Genomic DNA, 19,287 nt, shown 5'->3' on the forward strand with positions numbered 1-19,287 from the left:
AATTCAGTTTTGCAGAAATAACATGGCAGACCTCCATTCCACCCTCCGGCTTCCCTCTGTCACTTGTAAACGCAGAAGCCTTCTGTGTTTACAAGACAATTCTTTGCTTTCAGTGGCTTCCAGATGTAATGGAGGCCTCATGGCGAGGACAGCTCTCCAGAATGTGACAGTGAGAATGATCTCTTTACAAGGCATCGCCACCTGCACAGGGAGGCATAACAGAGACTAATACATGGGTAGTGGAGAGAACCGCCTACACAGGGAGAAGTAGGAGAGAGTAGAGATGCAAGGAAGCTTTTAGGGGTTGGTGTTGCACATTGTGCATAGCACACTCCCGAACCCTGTACTCTGAACACGGTGCACTCCTGAACCCTGTACACGGTGGGCTCCTGAACCCTGTACACGGTGGGCTCCTGAACCCTGTACACGGTGGGCTCCTGAACCCTGTACACGGTGGGCTCCTGAACCCTGTACGCGGTGGGCTCCTGAACCCTGTACGCGGTGGGCCCCTGAACCCTGTACGCGGGGGGCCCCTGAACCCTGTACGCGGGGGGCCCCTGAACCCTGTACGCGGGGGGCCCCTGAACCCTGTACGCGGGGGGCCCCTGAACCCTGTACGCGGGGGGCCCCTGAACCCTGTACGCGGGGGGCCCCTGAACCCTGTACGCGGGGGGCCCCTGAACCCTGTACGCGGGGGGCCCCTGAACCCTGTACGCGGGGGGCCCCTGAACCCTGTACGCGGGGGGCCCCTGAACCCTGTACGCCCCTGAACCCTGTACGCCCCTGAACCCTGTACGCCCCTGAACCCTGTACTCTGTACACGGTGCGCCCCTGAACCCTGTACACGGTGCGCCCCTGAACCCTGTACACGGTGCGCCCCTGAACCCTGTACACAGCTAGCCATTAAACCCTGCACCCTATACGTAGCTTACTCTTGAATAGGAGTAGATGTAAAGTCTTACAGATACAATCTGCCTTTTGAGGTCAACCATACTGCTGATGCGGCCCATGATTAAATTGAGTCTGACACCCCTGCTCTAGAGGTTGCTAGGGGTTCCTCGAGCAATAAGCAATTTCTAAGTAACCACAGATACTATTGATCTTTTTAGCTCTCTGTAAGGGGAGCTTCCTAATTACCTCAAATGTAAGTGGACTTCTTCCCACTGACCAACACACTAATGTACTATGAGCTTTGAATATAGCAGGCGTTCCCTGAGACATATCGAGGGTTCCTTCAGGTTTAAAAGGTTGACAAAGGCTGGCTTAAGCAGTATATAGTAGAGCAGATCACAGATCAATGCAGATCACCCACTTCCAGAGAGCAGGCAGGGGACACGAGAAGTTTCATTAGTGATTGGGGTGTCCACATCCTGGCTGTGCTTTGTGGAAAGGATGTGAGAGACATAAGAATGGTTTAACAGAATTGTAGCTGTGTATTAAGCTGTTTGGGTGGGGTTCTGCTTTAACTTTGTCATATTTCCTGACAGAAATCTGGTCTGGAGACGGTGTCTCCATGGCTTCCTTTGCTGGAAGATTGGATGCTAGATGTCATGATCTTGGTGTGTGACCGGGCTTCTGATACTGGTAAGACTCTTCTGTTTGCGTGTTCATTACCTGGCAGCGTCCTACGTTTTCCCACTTGTAGTGTATCCAGGCATGCCACCCTTGCCATGCCATGTAACCCTTTCTATGTGTACAACTTCATCTCTACTTTTCATACTTCTCCTTCAAGGTATTCTTCTGGTCCAATGTCTTTAGACACAGGTTCACCACGGCTTCCTCCTCCACTATCATTGCTTACTGCTTGTTTGTAATTCTATTTTTTCTAAATGAAATACCTCTGTGTATTGTTATCACAGTTGTGTTTTTATTGCATTCCAATGGCCCCTTTCACATGTCAGTGTAGTTCAGATCCGCTTGTCCATTTTTATTTTTTATTTTTTTAGGTGGATCTGGATGGACACTCCATGTAAGGCGGGTGGATGTAAACAGACATGTTTCCGTTTACATTCAATTACCTCCATGTCCATCTACTTGTCGCATACCCTCTAAGGAGCCGCAGGTAGAACCGAATTCCCCACCCTGCTGAGCCAGGCACACTGAATTTTCACAGTCACCTCAGAGTCGGAAAACAGTCCATTGCTTTGTTTTGTTTTTTTGTTATGTATTAAGGGATTAGAACATGGGTGGGAATTGGAAATTATGGGATGACCACTTGACTTCAAACTTCTCCACAGGCCTCCCAGACTGACCACTCCCCAGCCCACCCGTCTGACTTCCCAGGAGATCTCCCAGACGTGCTGACCTGCACCCGCTCTCCTCTCCTTGCCTCCAGGAAGGGGTTCCTCTGTGTGTTGTAGGGGATCCTTCCAAAACCCGAGCCCCAGGTCTGAGGTCGCAACCCCTTGATTAGGGGGGCACCCTCAAGGGCCACCAACAGCCTCCTCAGCACTCCATCTCCATCTTCCACCCGACTGCCCCTGCTGGCATGACTCATGCCTTTTTATGAAGTGGCCTGCCCCTCGCTAGCCCATTTGCTGGGGATTGGCTGGGGCCCTCATCAATATAAATATACCAAGCAGCTCCTCCTAGACTTCACCCACTACATCTGGAAGCTTCCCCATGGTTCTAGAAAGGGTTACAACATATCCAATAAGAAAAATTAAAACAAAATCAAATCTCTTCATCAGTTTAGGCCAATATGTATTCTGCTACATATATTTGATTAAAAAAAATCCCAATCACAATAAGTATATTGATTGGTTTGTGTGTTTATCCCTGTGACGTTCTGCTCCACCGTTTGGTAGCGCACATTTTGAGTCACGCTAACTCCTTGAAAAATGTGAAATTTAAAGGGTTAAAGTGTCTATAAACTATGTGATATTTTAAATATTTTTATTTTTTTTACTAGTAATGATGGTGATCAGTGACTTATAGCGGGACTACGATATTGCGGCAGACAAATCGGACATCTAATGCCGCGTACACACGTAGCCGACTATCCGGCGGACTTTCGAAACGGGCTACTTGCCCACACATGACACTTTTTCAGCGGACTAAAACGGCGTACTAAGTCCGCCGTACTATCCGCCGTACTTTTAAAATGAACGGACTCGCCCACACGCACAGAGGAAAGTCCGCTCATTTCGAGCCCGTCTCCAGGTAGGCGGGGCCCGCGAAGGAGACGTCGCTGGCCCCGCCACCTGGTATGGACTTAAAGGGGAACCCCAACGCAGAAACAAAATCGACGTGGGGGTCCCCCCAGGTCCACATCAGACCCTTGTCCGAGCACGCTACCCGGCCGGCCAGGAAAGGGGGGACGAGCGAGAACCCCCCCCCCGTCCTGAGCCGTACCAGGCCGCGTGCCCTCAACATGGGGGGTGCCTTAGGGAAGGGGGGGGGCGCGCGGCCCCCCCACCCCAAAGCACCTTGTCCCCATGTTGATGAGGACAAGGGCCTCTTCCCGACAACCCTGGCCGTTGGTTGTCGGGGTCTGCGGGCGGGGGGCTTATCGGAATCCGGGAGCCCCCTTTAATAAGGGGGCCCCCGGATACCGGCCCCCCACCCTATGTGAATGAGTATGGGGTACAATGTACCCCTACCCATTCACCTGTGAAAAAAAGTACAAAAAAAAACACAACACAAGGGTAAAAATAGTTTATTGCACAGCTCCGGGGGTCTTCCGTCTTCGGGGGTCTTCTCGCCGGACTCCTCCGCTATCTTCTCTAGCTCTTTTACTAGCGGAGGAGCCCGGCTTTCTTCCTCACCGCCACCCTCTTCTTCCGACTTCGGGGGTCTTGTCCCCCTCTTCGGTTCTTCTTATAGCTCTTTTACAGGCAGTGGCCCGGTCTTCTGTCGTCGCTGTCGTCGTCACCTTCTGTTCAGATGTTGACTTGTCGCTCCCTCCGCTCACAATGACGGGGACTGGGCGCGCTGCGACTTATATAGGCACATCGCCGGATGATGTCCCTGCCTATTATGATGTCACAGTCCCAGCATCCTCTGGGACTGTGACACCATAATGGGCGGGGACATCATCCGGTGATGTCCCTATATAAGTCGCCGCGCGTCGCGTTGGAGCCATTGTGAGCAGAGGGAGCGACGAGTCAACATCTGAAGAGAAGAACAGAAGGCGGCGACGACGACAGAAGACCGGGCCACCGCCTGTAAAAGAGCTATAAGAAGGCGCGGTGGCCCGGCAGCAGAACCGAAGAGGGGGACAAGACCCCTAAAGTCGGAAGAAGAGGCCGGCGGCGAGGAAGAAAGCCGGGCTCCTCCGCTAGCAAAAGAGCTAGCAGAAGATAGCGGAGGAGTCCGGCGAGAAGACCCCCGGAGCTGTGCAATAAACTATTTTTACCCTTGTGTTGTGTTTTTTTTTGTACTTTTTTTCACAGGTGAATGGGTAGGGGTACATTGTACCCCATACTCATTCACATAGGGTGGGGGGCCGGTATCCGGGGGCCCCCTTATTAAAGGGGGCTCCCGGATTCCGATAAGCCCCCCGCCCGCAGACCCCGACAACCAACGGCCATGGTTGTCGGGAAGAGGCCCTTGTCCTCAACATGGGGACAAGGTGCTTTGGGGTGGGGGGGCCGTGCGGCCCCCCCTTCCCCAAGGCACCCCCCATGTTGAGGGCACACGGCCTGGTACGGCTCAGGAGGAGGGGGGCGCGCTCGCTCACCCCCCCCCCCTTTCCTGGCCGGCCGGGTAGCGTGCTCGGACAAGGGTCTGATGTGGACCTGGGGGGACCCCCACGCCGATTTTTTTCCGGCGTTGGGGTTCCCCTTTAAGTCCATACCAGGTGGCGGGGTCAGCGACGTGTGTGTGTATATATGTATGTATGTGTGTATGTATATGTGTATATATATATATATATATATATATATATATATATATATATATATATATATATATATATATATATACATATACACATATATATATACATATACATATACATATATATATATATACACACACACACATATATATATATATATATATATATATATATATATATATATATATATATATATATATATATATATATATATATATATGTATATGTATGTGTGTGTGTGTATGTATATATATAATAATGTATGTATATGTGATTCTGCACAGAGCGGCCATCCTGTAGCAGTAAATCTGCTATGGGGTGGTCGTAAACCAGTTAAGACAAAAAAGCGCTGGAGTACTGAACTGGCCAGCAATGAGTCCAGATCTAAATCCCATCGAGCACCTGTGGAGAGATCTCAAAACAGAAGTTGGGAAAAGGAACCCTTCCAATCAGAGAGACCCGGAGCAGTTGGCAAAAGAAGAATGGTCCGAAATTCCAGTAGAGAGGTGTAAATAAACTCATTGATGGTTACAGGAAACTATTGATTTCAGTTATTTTTTTTCTAAGTGGTGTGCTACCTAATTATTAAATTAAGGGTGCCAATAATTTTTCTCCTTTTTGGCTTTTTGTTTCTCCACTTTTTTGTGTTCTACCAATGCAAACAAAAGAAATGAACATGAGAATGCCTAAACGTTTCTAATTGCAACAATTTGATAGGCTCAGTGGTGCATTATATGACAGAAATGCAGGGGTGCAAATATTTTTGGCCATGACTGTATATACCTCCGTACAGTAATACTGAGTTCATATTGCAGGTGTGAGTCGGCAGACGGCACAGGAGTGGTGTATACAACACGGGTTTGAGCTGGTGGAGCTGAACCCGGAGGAGCTGCCAGATGAAGATGGTAATCGACTCATGAACTGGAAATTTATCTTCTGCCGAGAAAGTTTCAGGAATTGTTCAAACTTTTATTCTTTCTTGCTGCAGATGATTTCCCCGAGTCCGTCGGTGTTACCCGAATAGTACAGGCGTTAAATGCCAATGTGTGGTCTAATGTGGAAATGAAGAATGGTGAGCACCTTCAACTTTTAAAGGAACATTGGAATTTTGCTATTACGTAAAGTTTAAATGGCATTTTTGCAGATAGTTTATCAGTTTTATTTTACGGTTTCAAGAATGGCCTTTGTTTTTGATTTTGTGATTTATTTATTTTTTTAATCCTAACCCTAATCCTTTAATCCTTTAAAGTGAATCTAAAGTCTAAGGGACCTAATTCTAGCATAAAGTGGATATCGTTATCTGGTCTCCACTGGACACCACAGTATTTACTCCTCACCATACAATTCCTTTATAAATGTAGCCCTAAATGTGAACTATTCACTTTCCCATTTGGTATCCTTACAGGAAAGCCCAAAATGTTGTGCAACAGATACATTGTGTAAATAATAAAAAGAAAAGAAAAAAAAAAAGTTGCTTTTGGTTTTTTAAATGCGTCTTGGGAGATTGATTTTACCAGACTTCCTCACTCTAATCTCCCCAATCATCGATTGTCTTGCTCCTCTAATCTCCTTATCCCAGGATTGGCTGTCTTGTTTAATCTCTCCAGCCCTCAGTTGGCTTTCATCTCCTAATTTGCAACAGCTTTCGATTGGCTTCCTATAATTTTTGAAGATCAGGATCGGCTTCCTCCTCTGATCTCTCTAGACTTTGAATGGCTCCCCCCCCCCCCCACAATCTCTCCAGTCCTTGTTTGGCTTCCTTCTCCAATCCCACCAGCCCTCAATTGTCTTCCTTCTCCAATCCCACCAGCCCTCAATTGTCTTCCTTCTCCAATCCCATCAGCTCTCATTTGTCTTCCTTCTCCAATCCCATCAGCTCTCATTTGTCTTCCTTCTCCAATCCCATCAGCCCTCATTTGTCTTCCTTCTCCAATCCCATCAGCCCTCATTTGTCTTCCTTCTCCAATCCCATCAGCCCTCAATTGTCTTCCTTCTCCAATCCCATCAGCCCTCATTTGTCTTCCTTCTCCAATCCCATCAGCCCTCATTTGTCTTCCTTCTCCAATCCCATCAGCCCTCATTTGTCTTCCTTCTCCAATCCCATCAGCCCTCATTTGTCTTCCTTCTCCAATCCCATCAGCCCTCATTTGTCTTCCTTCTCCAATCCCATCAGCCCTCATTTGTCTTCCTTCTCCAATCCCATCAGCCCTCATTTGTCTTCCTTCTCCAATCCCATCAGCCCTCAATTGTCTTCCTTCTCCAATCCCATCAGCCCTCAATTGTCTTCCTTCTCCAATCCCATCAGCCATCAGTTGTCTTCCTTCTCCAATCCCATCAGCCATCAGTTGTCTTCCTTCTCCAATCCCATCAACCATCAATTTGGCTTTCTCTCCCTGATCGGTCCAACCCTCAGGAAGTTTCCTTCCCCTAATCTGCACAGTCTTTGATTTGGCTTCCTCCTGTAATCCCTGCTAATAAATGAAATGCCACATGATACTAGCCTGCCTTACCACTGGCTGAGCTCGATCCAAAGTTAGCCTTGTCTCGGTTAACCAGCTCCTTCGCACCCTATACTCAATCAAAGTGAGAGGACATCATCGGCCAGAAGCTCCACCCTTCCTGCGTTTCGTCCAATGCTGGATATCTTCAGAAAAGAGATTGAAAATTGTTCGGCCCTGCTGAACTGACAGAATTTCAAGCCATCTGTGTTCCCATCTTTACGGTCAGCTCTTGTGACTTCTCAGTGTCTGGCCGAGCACTGGTTAAAGCATGTAGGAGGAGTTTTCATTCTGCCCTCACTGTCCTATAAGACTGCAGGACCCCTGACCATCTGTCTGGACAGTGCTGATTGTCCCTGTGCTGTTTACATGCACTCTCCCAAGAAAAAAAAAAAACCTCTTTAGCAATACACACCAAACTGAGCATGTGCAGCTTGGCGCCTTTCCTCTATAATACCTGGAGATGAGTTGGAGACACTGGAAGAAGGTGAAGGGCAGAGAAGACAGGATCAAACAGCCTTTTTACACAGTGTGGATGATTAACCCTTTAGGCTCCACAGTGAGCATAACAAGCATGCTTGTACACACTGATTTTACTATTGTGGGTTTAGTAACACTTTAACCTCTTCAGAAGCGTGCTATAGCCGAATGACGGCTACAGCGTGGATCTGCTTTGCTGGGAGGACGTCCTATTGACGTCCTGCCTTTTGCAGGCTCGCCAAGCCCCCCCGTGAAGGGCAAGTGCTGTGATCACCCGAGTCAGTAAGACTCAGGTGATCACAGATCCGAGTCAAGGGCCAATCCCGGCCCCTTACCATGTGATCAGCTGTCAGCCAATGACATCTGATCATGTGATGTAAACAGAGAACAGCGGATTGGTAATTGTTTTTTTTTTTTCCTTCTCACGATGACAGCGCGAGGAGAGAAAAAAACGATCAACGGCTTCTGTTTGAAGGGACATCGGTACCTGAAAAGGAAGAGCCTCATATGTGCCACCTGCCAGTGCCAAGAATCAGTGCCCACCAATCAGTACCCACAGTACGTAAGTGCCAGCAATCGGGTTCCCACAAGTGCCACCTATCAATGCCCACCAGTGGTGCCAATCAGTGCTGCATATCAGTTTCACCTATCAGTGCCAGCGTTCAGTGCCGCCCATCAGTGTCACCCTATCTGTGCCCATCAGTGCAGCCTCATCAGCGTTTATCAATGAAGGAGAAACTACCTGCTTACAAAATTTACTAACAAAATATAAAAACGATTTTGTATATAATTTTTTTTTTTTTTTTTTTTTTTTTTTACAATTTGTTTTTTTAACAAGAAATAAAAACCCAGAGGTGATCAAATATCACCAAAAGAAATCTCTATTTGTGAGGAAAAAAATTATAAAAATGTAATTTGGGTACAGTGTTGTATGACCGCTCAATTGTCATTCAAAGAGTGACGGCCATAAAAGCTGACATTTTGGTCTGGGCAGGAGGGGGGGGTTTAGGTGCCTGGTAAGCAAGTGGTTAAGGATTGTTCTTGTGTTTGCCAGCCATACCATGCCCATTGCTTACTGACATCCTGAGTGGGTAAATCATGTCTATGTATTTCCAGAACAGTCCTTTGGGATCTTCGGCTCCTTGGCAGCAGTGAACCTTGGCACAGAGAGCGGCGGAGATCCACAGGATAACGTGAGTGGGTATCTTCACTATGTCAGAGGATACTAATGGCAGCAGTTGGTACTGAGCGCTGGGCCATGCCACATCCACTGTTGTGTATTTTGAACCATTTTCTAGAGCAGGGAAGCGTGGCTTGAAAAGTCAGCTGAAAATGGGGTCCTTTAGAAATTCTCCACCCACTCATATCACAGATACAATATCTATCCGCTCTGCTATGAAAAGCCCTAAAATAATGAAGAGAAGTTACCAAGACTGGATCAGCTGTGCACGGTAACAAATCGGCTGCCAGCTTTCATTTTCACAGCTTAAGCTGGTTGGAAACCCTTCCATATACCCAGCGATGTGACTGGCCTCAGGTGATGCACAGAGATGGAACAAATTCTCCTCCAGTATCACAAAAGTCAGTACACCCCTCACGTTTTTGTAAATATTTATATCTTTTCATGTGACAACACTGAAGAAATTACACTTTACTACAATGTATCATTGGTGTCAGTGGGAGGAATAATGCCCCATCATTGGTGTCAGTGAGAGGACTAGTGCTCCATCATTGGTGTCCGTGGTTAAAATAGTGCCGCATCATTGGTGTCAGTGGGAGGAATAGTGCCCGATTGTTGGTGTCAGTGGGAGGAATAGTGCCCCATCATTGGTGTCAGTGAGAGGTATAGTGCCCCATCATTGATGTCAGTGGGAGGAATAGTGTCCCATCATTAGTGGGGGGAATAATGCCCCATCATTGGTGTCAGTGGGAGGAATAGAGCCCCATCATTGGTGTCAGTGGGAGGAATAGAGCCCCATCATTGGTGTCAGTGGGAGGAATAGAGCCCCATCATTGGTGTCAGTGGGAGGAATAGTGCCCCATCATTGGGGTCAGTGGGAGGAATAGTGCCCCATCATTGGGGTCAGTGGGAGGAATAGTGCCCCATCATTGGGGTCAGTGGGAGGAATAGAGCCCCATCATTGGTGTCAGTGGGAGGAATAGAGCCCCATCATTGGTGTCAGTGGGAGGAATAGAGCCCCATCATTGGTGTCAGTGGGAGGAATAGAGCCCCATCATTGGTGTCAGTGGGAGGAATAGAGCCCCATCATTGGTGTCAGTGGGAGGAATAGAGCCCCATCATTGGTGTCAGTGGGAGGAATAGAGCCCCATCATTGGTGTCAGTGGGAGGAATAGTGCCCCATCATTGGTGTCAGTGGGAGGAATAGTGTCCGATCATTGGTGTCAGTGGGAGGAATAGTGTCCCCATCATTGGTGTCAGTGGGAGGAATAGTGCCCCATCATTAGTGGGAGGAATAGTGCCCCATCATTAGTGGGAGGAATAGTGCCCCATCATTGGTGTCAGTGGGAGGAATTGTGCCCCATCATTGGTGTCAGTGGGAGGAATTGTGCCCCATCATTGGTGTCAGTGGGAGGAATTGTGCCCCATCATTGGTGTCAGTGGGAGGAATAGTGTCCAATCATTAGTGGGAGGAATTGTGCCCCATCATTGGTGTCAGTGGGAGGAATAGTGTCCGATCATTAGTGGGAGGAATAGTGCCCCATCATTGGTGTCAGTGGGAGGAATAGTGCCCCATCATTGGTGTCAGTGGGAGGAATAGTGCCCCATCATTTGTGTCAGTGGGAGGAATAGTGCCCCATCATTGGTGTCAGTGGGAGGACTTGGTTTAAACTGTAAAAACTTCAGTGTCAGTGAGCAGCTGTCTGTCATCCTAGCTTATGGATAAAACCGCACAGACACCAAAACTGCCAAAGGGTTGGCAGTTTAAAAACAGCTGGCATCGTTTTGTTTCGAAATGCACTATATTACCAAAAGTATTGGAACACCTGCCTTTACACGCACATGAACTTTAATGGCATCCCATTCTTAGTCCGCAGGGTTCAATATTGAGTTGGCCCAGCCTTTGCAGGTCAGGCAGTGATGTTGGACGAGAGGGCTCGGCTCGCAGTCTCCGCTCAAAATTCATCCCAAAGGTTTTCTATCAGGTTGAGGTCAGGACTCGGTGCAGGCCAGTCAAGTTCCTCCACCCGAAACTCGCTCATCCATATCTTTATGGACCTTGCTTTGTGCACTGGGCCAAACATTGGTGGAGGGAGGATTATGGTGTGGGGTTGGTTTTCAAGGTTCGGGCTTGGTCCCTTTTATTTCCTGTGAAGCAAACTCTTAAGGTGTCAGCGTACCAAGACATTTTGGACAATTTCCTGCTCCCAACTTTGTGGGAACAGTTTGGGGACGGCCTCTTCCTGTTCCAACATGACTGTGCACATGTGCACAAAGCAAGGTCCATAAAGACATGGATGAGCGAGTTTGGGGGGGAGGACCGTGACTGGCCTGCACAGAGTCCTGACTTAAACCCGATAGAACACCTTTGGGATGAATTTTGAGCGGAGAAAGCAAGCCAGGCATTCTCATCCAACATCCAGTGCCTGATCTCACAAATGCACTTCTGGAAGAATGGTCAAACATCCCCATAGACACACTCCTAAACCTTGTGGAAAGCCTTCCCTGAAGAGGTGAAGCTGTTATAGCTGCAAAGGGCGGGCCAACTCAATATTGAACCCTACGGACTAAGACTGGGATGCCATTAAAGTTCATGTGTGTGTAAAGGCAGGTGTCCCAATACTTTTGGTAATTAGTGTATTTTCAGCTCATTCATTGTAGTGTAAATAAATTGACTATGGTGTTAAAAAAGGTACATCTTTTTAACACTTGACCCCCAGGATTTTTCTGGCACTTTTGTTTACAAGTAACAAAGTAACAATCAGTATTTGTTGCTAGAGAATTCGTTAGAACCCCCAAACCTGGTGGCTGACAAATTACTGCTCTCTGCTCAGAGCTAGTAAGTGAGTGATCAGTGGTCATTTGATCGCTCAGTTTTAAGACTTAGTGTCAACGGGGGACAGCTGCAGCATCACAGCGAGGCTACAGCATAGAGGTGAGTAGGGATCTTTCTTGGGTTTTTTTTTTTTTGTACCTCACACTTTTTTAATAGATAATAGTGGCTTATTCCTACAAATTAGCCATGTCTGTGGAATTGAGTCAATGCCCTTATCTGTCTCTCAGGTCTCGGTGTCCAGCGGGGAGGCTGCAGTACATCCTGCGGATCCAGGACGAGGTGGAGATTCTGGAAGTCATTGCGATTCTCAGATTGAATCTGTTGTGGGTGAGTGTTGGTGCTGTAAACTGTATCAAGTGCCAGATATGATATCTGCGGCCTGCCTTACTGTATCCAGTCCTGGATATGATATCTGCAGCCTGCCTTACTGTATCCAGAGTGCCGGATATGATATCTGCGGCCTGCCTTACTGTATCCAGAGTGCCGGATATGATATCTGCGGCCTGCCTTACTGTATCCAGTGCCGGATATGATATCTGCGGCCTGCCTTACTATATCCAGAGTGCCGGATATGATATCTGCGGCCTGCCTTACTATATCCAGAGTGCCGGATATGATATCTGCGGCCTGCCTTACTATATCCAGAGTGCCGGATATGATATCTGCGGCCTGCCTTACTATATCCAGAGTGCCGGATATGATATCTGCGGCCTGCCTTACTATATCCAGAGTGCCGGATATGATATCTGCGGCCTGCCTTACTATATCCAGAGTGCCGGATATGATATCTGCGGCCTGCCTTACTATATCCAGAGTGCCGGATATGATATCTGCGGCCTGCCTTACTATATCCAGAGTGCCGGATATGATATCTGCGGCCTGCCTTACTATATCCAGAGTGCCGGATATGATATCTGCGGCCTGCCTTACTATATCCAGAGTGCCGGATATGATATCTGCGGCCTGCCTTACTATATCCAGTGCCGGATATGATATCTGCGGCCTGCCTTACTATATCCAGTGCCTGATGATATCTGCGGCCTGCCTTACTATATCCAGTGCCGGCTATATCAACTGCGGCCTGCCTTACTGTATCCAGTGCTGGATATGATATCTGCTGCCTGCCTTGCTGTATCCAGTGCCGGATATATCATCTGCAGCCTGCCTTGCTATATCCAGTGCCGGATATATCATCTGCAGCCTGCCTTACTGTATCCAGTGCCGGATATGATATCTGTGGCCTGCCTTACTGTATCCAGTGCCGGATATGATATCTGTGGCCTGCCTTACTGTATCCAGTGCCGGATATGATATCTGTGGCCTGCCTTACTGTATCCAGTGCCGGATATGATATCTGTGGCCTGCCTTACTGTATCCAATGCCTAATATATCTGCGTCCTGCCTTACTATATCCAGTGCCTGATATATCTGCGGCTTGCCTTACTGTATCCAGTGCCTGATATATCTGTGGCCTACCCTACTGCTCTCCACATGAAGAAAAAACAAAATACTGTCCTTTAGCAAAGCCATTCTTGTTGGTGGACATTCAGGGTACATAACTCTGTATCTAGTCATTATCTGTAGAAAACTGTCAGACACGTGCACATGTCAGTTCTTGCTTGTTCCAGGTCTGTGGGAGCGCCTGTATTTTGTTATTGAGAGGTGCCATTTTAATGGCTCTATAGACCATTCTACCTGCAGTTTGTTTATGTTTTTTTACCTGCTCAGCCCCTTCTCATACACCACTCCTCCTGTGTCACTCTCATTGTAAATCAAAGCTTCTATATACCTCAATTGACGCCGCTCTCTCGTGGACACTGTCATGTGACTCTCCTCTGTTTCACTGATGGTCACATGACCTCTCTCCTCCTCCCAATCAAAAGATACACTTGAGGAGGAGGCGGAGCAGGAGGAAGAGAGCAGCCGTAACGAGCGGCGTTACTTGGGTTATTACAAGCTTCCATTTACATTGAGAGTGACACAGGAGGAGCGTTGTATGAGAAAGGGCTGGCAGTAATGTTTGCTTAACTTTAAAGTATGGAAGCTCTGTCCCAGGGCCAGGAGAGGCGGGGCAGCCGGCCTGACACCCCCCCCCCCCCCTCCAATGGGTGAAACCCCACCCCCCGTTGGTAAAAAATAAATAAAAATATTGTTGTATAACACGCAGATTTGCAGGGGGAAACCGTGTTATACACCAAAAAATACAGTATACCGGTATATAATTTGTGTGTGTGTGTGTGTGTGTGTGTATATATATCTATATAAATAACACACACACACACACACACACACACACACACACACACACACACTTATGGCCAAAATTGTGTATATATACACATATATATTTATATATATATATATATACATACATATTTATATGTGTGTGTATGTATATATATATATATATATATATATATATATATATATATAATACAAAATTGTTGGCACCCCAGAAGTTTTTCCAAAAAAATCAACTATTTCTCACAGAAAAGTATTGCAGTAACACGCGTTTTGCTATACACATGTTTATTCCATTTGTGTGTATTGGAACAAAACAAAAAAGGGAGGAAAAAAAGCAAATTGGACATAATGTCACACAAAAATCTAAAAATGGGCTGGTCAAAATTATTGCCATCCTTTCAAAATTGTGGCTTAGGCTGGGTTCACACTGGAGCGATGCGGAAACGCCACGAATCCGCGGCGGGTTCCCGCATCGCATGCCTCCCGGCGGCAGTTCACACTGCCCTATGCGAACTGCTGGGAGTGTCAGTGAAACATTAATGACACCCACAGATCAGTTCGCATATCGCAGTGCGATCTGCAAACTCGGACAGGAATCGTATCACATGGTGTGAACCCCCATGCGATCCAATTCTGCTGCGGACCAAAAAAAGGGTCCTGTGCGAGTTTGGGCCGGGTGCGATGCGAATTCAGCCATACTATCTGTATGGCTGAACTCGCATCGCTACAGAGATCCGATGTGATTTGCACTGCAGTGCGGTGCGAATCACATCCGGTTCTCGCTGCCGCAGCGGTGTGAACCCAGCCTGAATAAGATTGTTTCAAGCATGTGATGCTCCTTTAAACTCACCTGGGGCAAGTAACAGGTATGGGCAATATAAAAAAAATAAAAAATCACACCTGAAAGCAGATAAAAGAGGGGAGAACTTCACTTAGTCTTTGCATTGTGTGTCTGTGTGTGCCACATTAAGCATGGACAACAGAGGAGAAGAGAACTGTCTGAGAACCAAAATTATAGAAAAATATCAACAATCTCAAGGTTACAAGTCCATCTCCGGAGATCTAGATTTGCCTTTGTCCACAGTGCGCAACATTATCAAGAAGTTTGCAACCCATGGCACTGTAGCTAATCTCTCTGGGCGTGGACGGAAGAGAAAAATTGATGAAAGGTTGCAATGCAGGATAGTCCGGATGGTGGATAAGCAGCCCCCAAACAAGTTCCAAAGAAATTCAAGCTGTCCTGCAGGCTCAGGGAGCATCAGTGTCGGCGCAAGCTATCCGTCGACATTTTAAATGAAATAAAGCGATATGGCAGGAGACCCAGGAGGACCCCACTGCTGACACAGAGACCTAAAAAAGTAACACTACAGTTTGCCAAAATGTACTTGAGTAAGCCAAAATCCTTCTGGGAAAACGTCTTGTGGACAGATGAGACCAAGATCGAGCTTTTTGGTAAAGCACATCATTCTACTGTTTACCGAAAAAACGTAATGAGGCCTACAAAGAAAATAACACAGTACCTACTGTGAGATATGGTGGAGGTTCAATAAAGTTTTGGGGTTGTTTTGCTGCCTCTGGCACTGGGTGCCTTGAATGTGTGCAAGGCATCATGAAATCTGAGGATTACCAAAGGATTTTGGGTCGCACTGTAGAGCCCGGTGTCAGAAAGCTGGGTTTGCGTCTGGGATCTTGGGTCTTCCAGCAGGACAATGACCCCAAACATCCGTCAAAAAGCACCCAGAAATGGACGGCACCAAAGCGCTGGAGAGTTCTAAAGTGGCCAGCAATGAGTCCAGATCTAAATCCCATTGACCACCTGTGGAGAGATCTTAAAATTGCTGTTGGGAAAAGGCGCCCTTCCAATAAGAGAGTCCTGGAGCAGTTTGCAAAGGAAGAGCGGTCCAAAATTCCAGGTGAGAGGTGTAAGAAGCTTATTGATGGTTATAGGAAGCGATTGATTTCAGTTATTTTTTCCAAAGGGTGTGCAACCAAATATTCATTTAAGGGTGCCAAGAATTTTGACCGGCCCATTTTTGGAGTTGTGTGTGACATTATGTCCAATTTGCTTTTTTCCTCCCTTTTTTTTGTTTTGTTCAAATACACACAAATGGAATAAACATGTGTATAGCAAAATGTGTGTTACTGCAATACTTTTCTGTGAGAAATACTTGATTTTCTGGAAAAATGTCTGGGGTGCCAACAATTTTGGCCATGACACACTGACATTCATTGAGACACACACACACACACACACACACACACACACACACACCCTATATATAGCTGTGTGTGTATAGATAGATTTTTTGCAACTAAGACACTCTACTGTAATGGCGTTGATCAGCAATTTATACTGTGATGGACAATCTGGTGCTTGCTGATACTGACTCGAACAGGGGCAGACTGACAACTCTTGGGGGCCCCCGGGCAATCAGATTATGGGGCCACACAGTATACACAAACATGTACACACAGTATACACAGACATGTTTCTATTGGCTGAGAAGGTACTGGAGAGGTGGGGCAGCTATAATCTCAGGATTTTTAGACCAAAAGGATGTCGGTAAGGGACATTTCAGAGACAGATGTAAAAAAAACTAATTTTTACATAATGTCCCTGATTTTACTGAGGCTGGCAATCCTGATGGGGCCCCCTACTGGCCCGGGGGCCCTCGGGCAGTGCCCGAGAGGCCAAATGGTCAGTCCGCCCCTGGGCTCGAGAGTACACGGACTGACATCCATAATGACACTAATACAGTGATAACACTATACACAGTTACTGCACTAATGACACTGGCTGGGAAGGGGTTAACATCTAGGAGCAATCAAAGGTTTAATTGTGTGCCTAACAATGTGTAATGTGTGTTGCTTTTATTTAACTATCTGGCTGTTTTTTTCTCTCTGCTTTGCAGGGAAAAGAAATGGCTAGATCGCTGTTCACAGTACACAGAGTTCTGTGTTTTTGTAAAAAAAAACAAAAAAAAAAACACTCTGTGTGTGTGATTGGCCACAACCAATTAGCTGACTTGAAATCATTGGCTGAAATCAGCTGCCAAACTTGTGCTGTGTCCAATCACAGAGCTCAGAAAGGAAGGCCGTAACGTACCAGTATTCCCACTCACGGTACAACTATTCTGGACGACAAACTGTTAATGAGAATCTTTAGAAATAAAAAATACTGATTATAGTTTATTACTGAATACCGAAAAATTCAGAAAAAAAATTTAAATTTTGAATATAATCTTAAAAATCACCCAAAAAAAATCTCTAAGGCCGCGTACACACGGGCGGACTGTTCGCCAAACTTTGTCCGCTGAACAGTGTTTCAGCGGACAGTCCGCTCGTGTGTGGGCTTCAGCGGACAGTTTCAGCGGACTGTTTGACGAACAAAGTCTTACGGAATTTCCGTAAAACTGTTCGCTGAAACTTGGTTTCAGCGGACAGTCCGCCCGTGTGTGGGCCAGTCCGCTGTACTTTCGAAATGAGCGGACTGTTCCCGCCCGGAGAAAAGTCTGCTCATTTCGAGCACGTCTCCAGGTAGGCGGGGCCCGCGAAGGAGACGTCGCGGGCTCCGCCACCTGGTATGGACTTAAAGGGGAACTCCAACGCCGAAAAAAATCGGCGTGGGGGTCCCCCCAAAGTCCACAACAGACCCTTGTCCGAGCACGCTACCCGGCCGGCGCCCCTCCTGAGCCGTACCAGGCCGCGTGCCCTCAACATGGGGGGTGCCTTGGGGAAGGGGGGGCCCCTCTTCGGTTCTTCTGCTGGGCCACCGCGCCTTCTTATGGCTCTTTTGCAGGCGGTGGCCCGGTCTTCTGTCGCCGTCGCCTTCCGTTCTTCTTCTTCTTCTTCTTCTTCTTCTTCTTCTTCTTCTCCAGGAGATGTTGACACGTCGCTCTCTCCGGCCGGAATGCCAGAGCCGCGCTGCGCGGCCACTTATATAGTGACAATGGGGCGGTGTCACATGGTATATGTCACATGGGTTGGTCACATGGTGACCCCGCCCCCTTACGATATCATAGTCCCCATGTGACATCAACCCATGTGACCAACCCATGTGACATATACCATGTGACACCGCCCCATTGTCACTATATAAGTGGCCGCGCAGCGCGGCTCTGGCATTCCGGCCGGAGAGAGCGACGTGTCAACATCTCCTGGAGAAGAAGAAGAAAAACGGAAGGCGACGGCGACAGAAGACCCGGCCACCGCCTGCAAAAGAGCTATAAGAAGGCGCGGTGGCCCGGCAGAAGAACCGAAGAGGGGGACAAGACCCCCGAAGTCGGGAGAAGAGGCCGGCGGCGGGGAGGAAGAAAGCCGGACTCCTCCGCTAGCAAAAGAGCTACAAGAAGATAGCGGAGGAGTCTGGCGAGAAGACCCCCGAAGACGGAAGACCCCCGGAGCTGTGCAATAAAATATTTTATCTCGCGTGTTGTGTTTTTTTTTTGGGTACTTTTATTTTTCAGGTGAATGGGTAGGGGTACATTGTACCCCATACTCATTCACATAGGGTGGGGGGCCGGTATCCGGGGGCCCCCTTATTAAAGGGGGCTCCCGGATTCCGATAAGCCCCCCACCCGCAGACCCCGACAACCAACGGCCAGGGTTGTCGGGAAGAGGCCCTTGTCCTCATCAACATGGGGACAAGGTGCTTTGGGGTGGGGGGGGCGCGCGGCCCCCCCCTTCCCCAAGGCACCCCCCATGTTAAGGGCACGCGGCCTGGTACGGCTCAGGAGGGGGGGCGCGCTCGCTCGCCCCCCTTTCCTGGCCGGCCGGGTAGCGTGCTCGGACAAGGGTCTGTTGTGGACTTTGGGGGAACCCCCACGCCCATTTTTTTCAGTGTTGGGGTTCCCCTTTAAGTCCATTCCAGGCGGCGGAGCCAGCGACGTCTCCGTCGCGGGCCCCGCCTACCATGACACGCGCTCGAAATGAGCGGACTGTCCTCGTGTGTGGGCGAGTCCGTTCATTTCAAAAGTTGCGTGGACTTAGTACGACGAACTTAGTCCGCTCAAAAAGTGCCGTGTGTGGGCAAGTTCGTTCATTCAAAAGTTTGAGCGGACTGTTTGACGAACTTAGTTTCGGCAGACAGTCCGCCCGTGTGTACGCGGCCTAAATGTTATTATTTTTTTTTTTTTTGATATGAATAAAAAAAAAAAAACCTAAGCCCATAATCAACTTGCTTGGATTATGAATCCTGTACTAGACAGGT

The 19,287-nt window shown here is 47.9% G+C and overlaps 1 protein-coding gene across 2 annotated transcripts in view; it reads left to right on the top strand.

Moving 5' to 3' along the window:
• The window catches only part of LOC143958199 (alpha- and gamma-adaptin-binding protein p34-like), a 56,675-nt gene that overhangs the window by 26,003 nt on the left and 11,385 nt on the right, over nucleotides 1-19,287 (top strand). For both annotated transcript variants that reach the window (XM_077467667.1, XM_077467668.1), the window contains exons 3-7: nucleotides 1,488-1,584; nucleotides 5,656-5,745; nucleotides 5,829-5,912; nucleotides 8,935-9,011; nucleotides 12,062-12,161. In XM_077467667.1, the coding sequence (XP_077323793.1) occupies nucleotides 1,488-1,584; nucleotides 5,656-5,745; nucleotides 5,829-5,912; nucleotides 8,935-9,011; nucleotides 12,062-12,161 (448 nt within the window). The remainder of the gene's footprint in view (nucleotides 1-1,487; nucleotides 1,585-5,655; nucleotides 5,746-5,828; nucleotides 5,913-8,934; nucleotides 9,012-12,061; nucleotides 12,162-19,287) is intronic.

This window comes from Lithobates pipiens, unplaced genomic scaffold, assembly GCF_037356315.1.
Source record: "Lithobates pipiens isolate NorthernLeopardFrog02 unplaced genomic scaffold, aLitPip1_a1.2 Scaffold_6, whole genome shotgun sequence".
Lineage (NCBI taxonomy): Eukaryota > Metazoa > Chordata > Amphibia > Anura > Ranidae > Lithobates > Lithobates pipiens.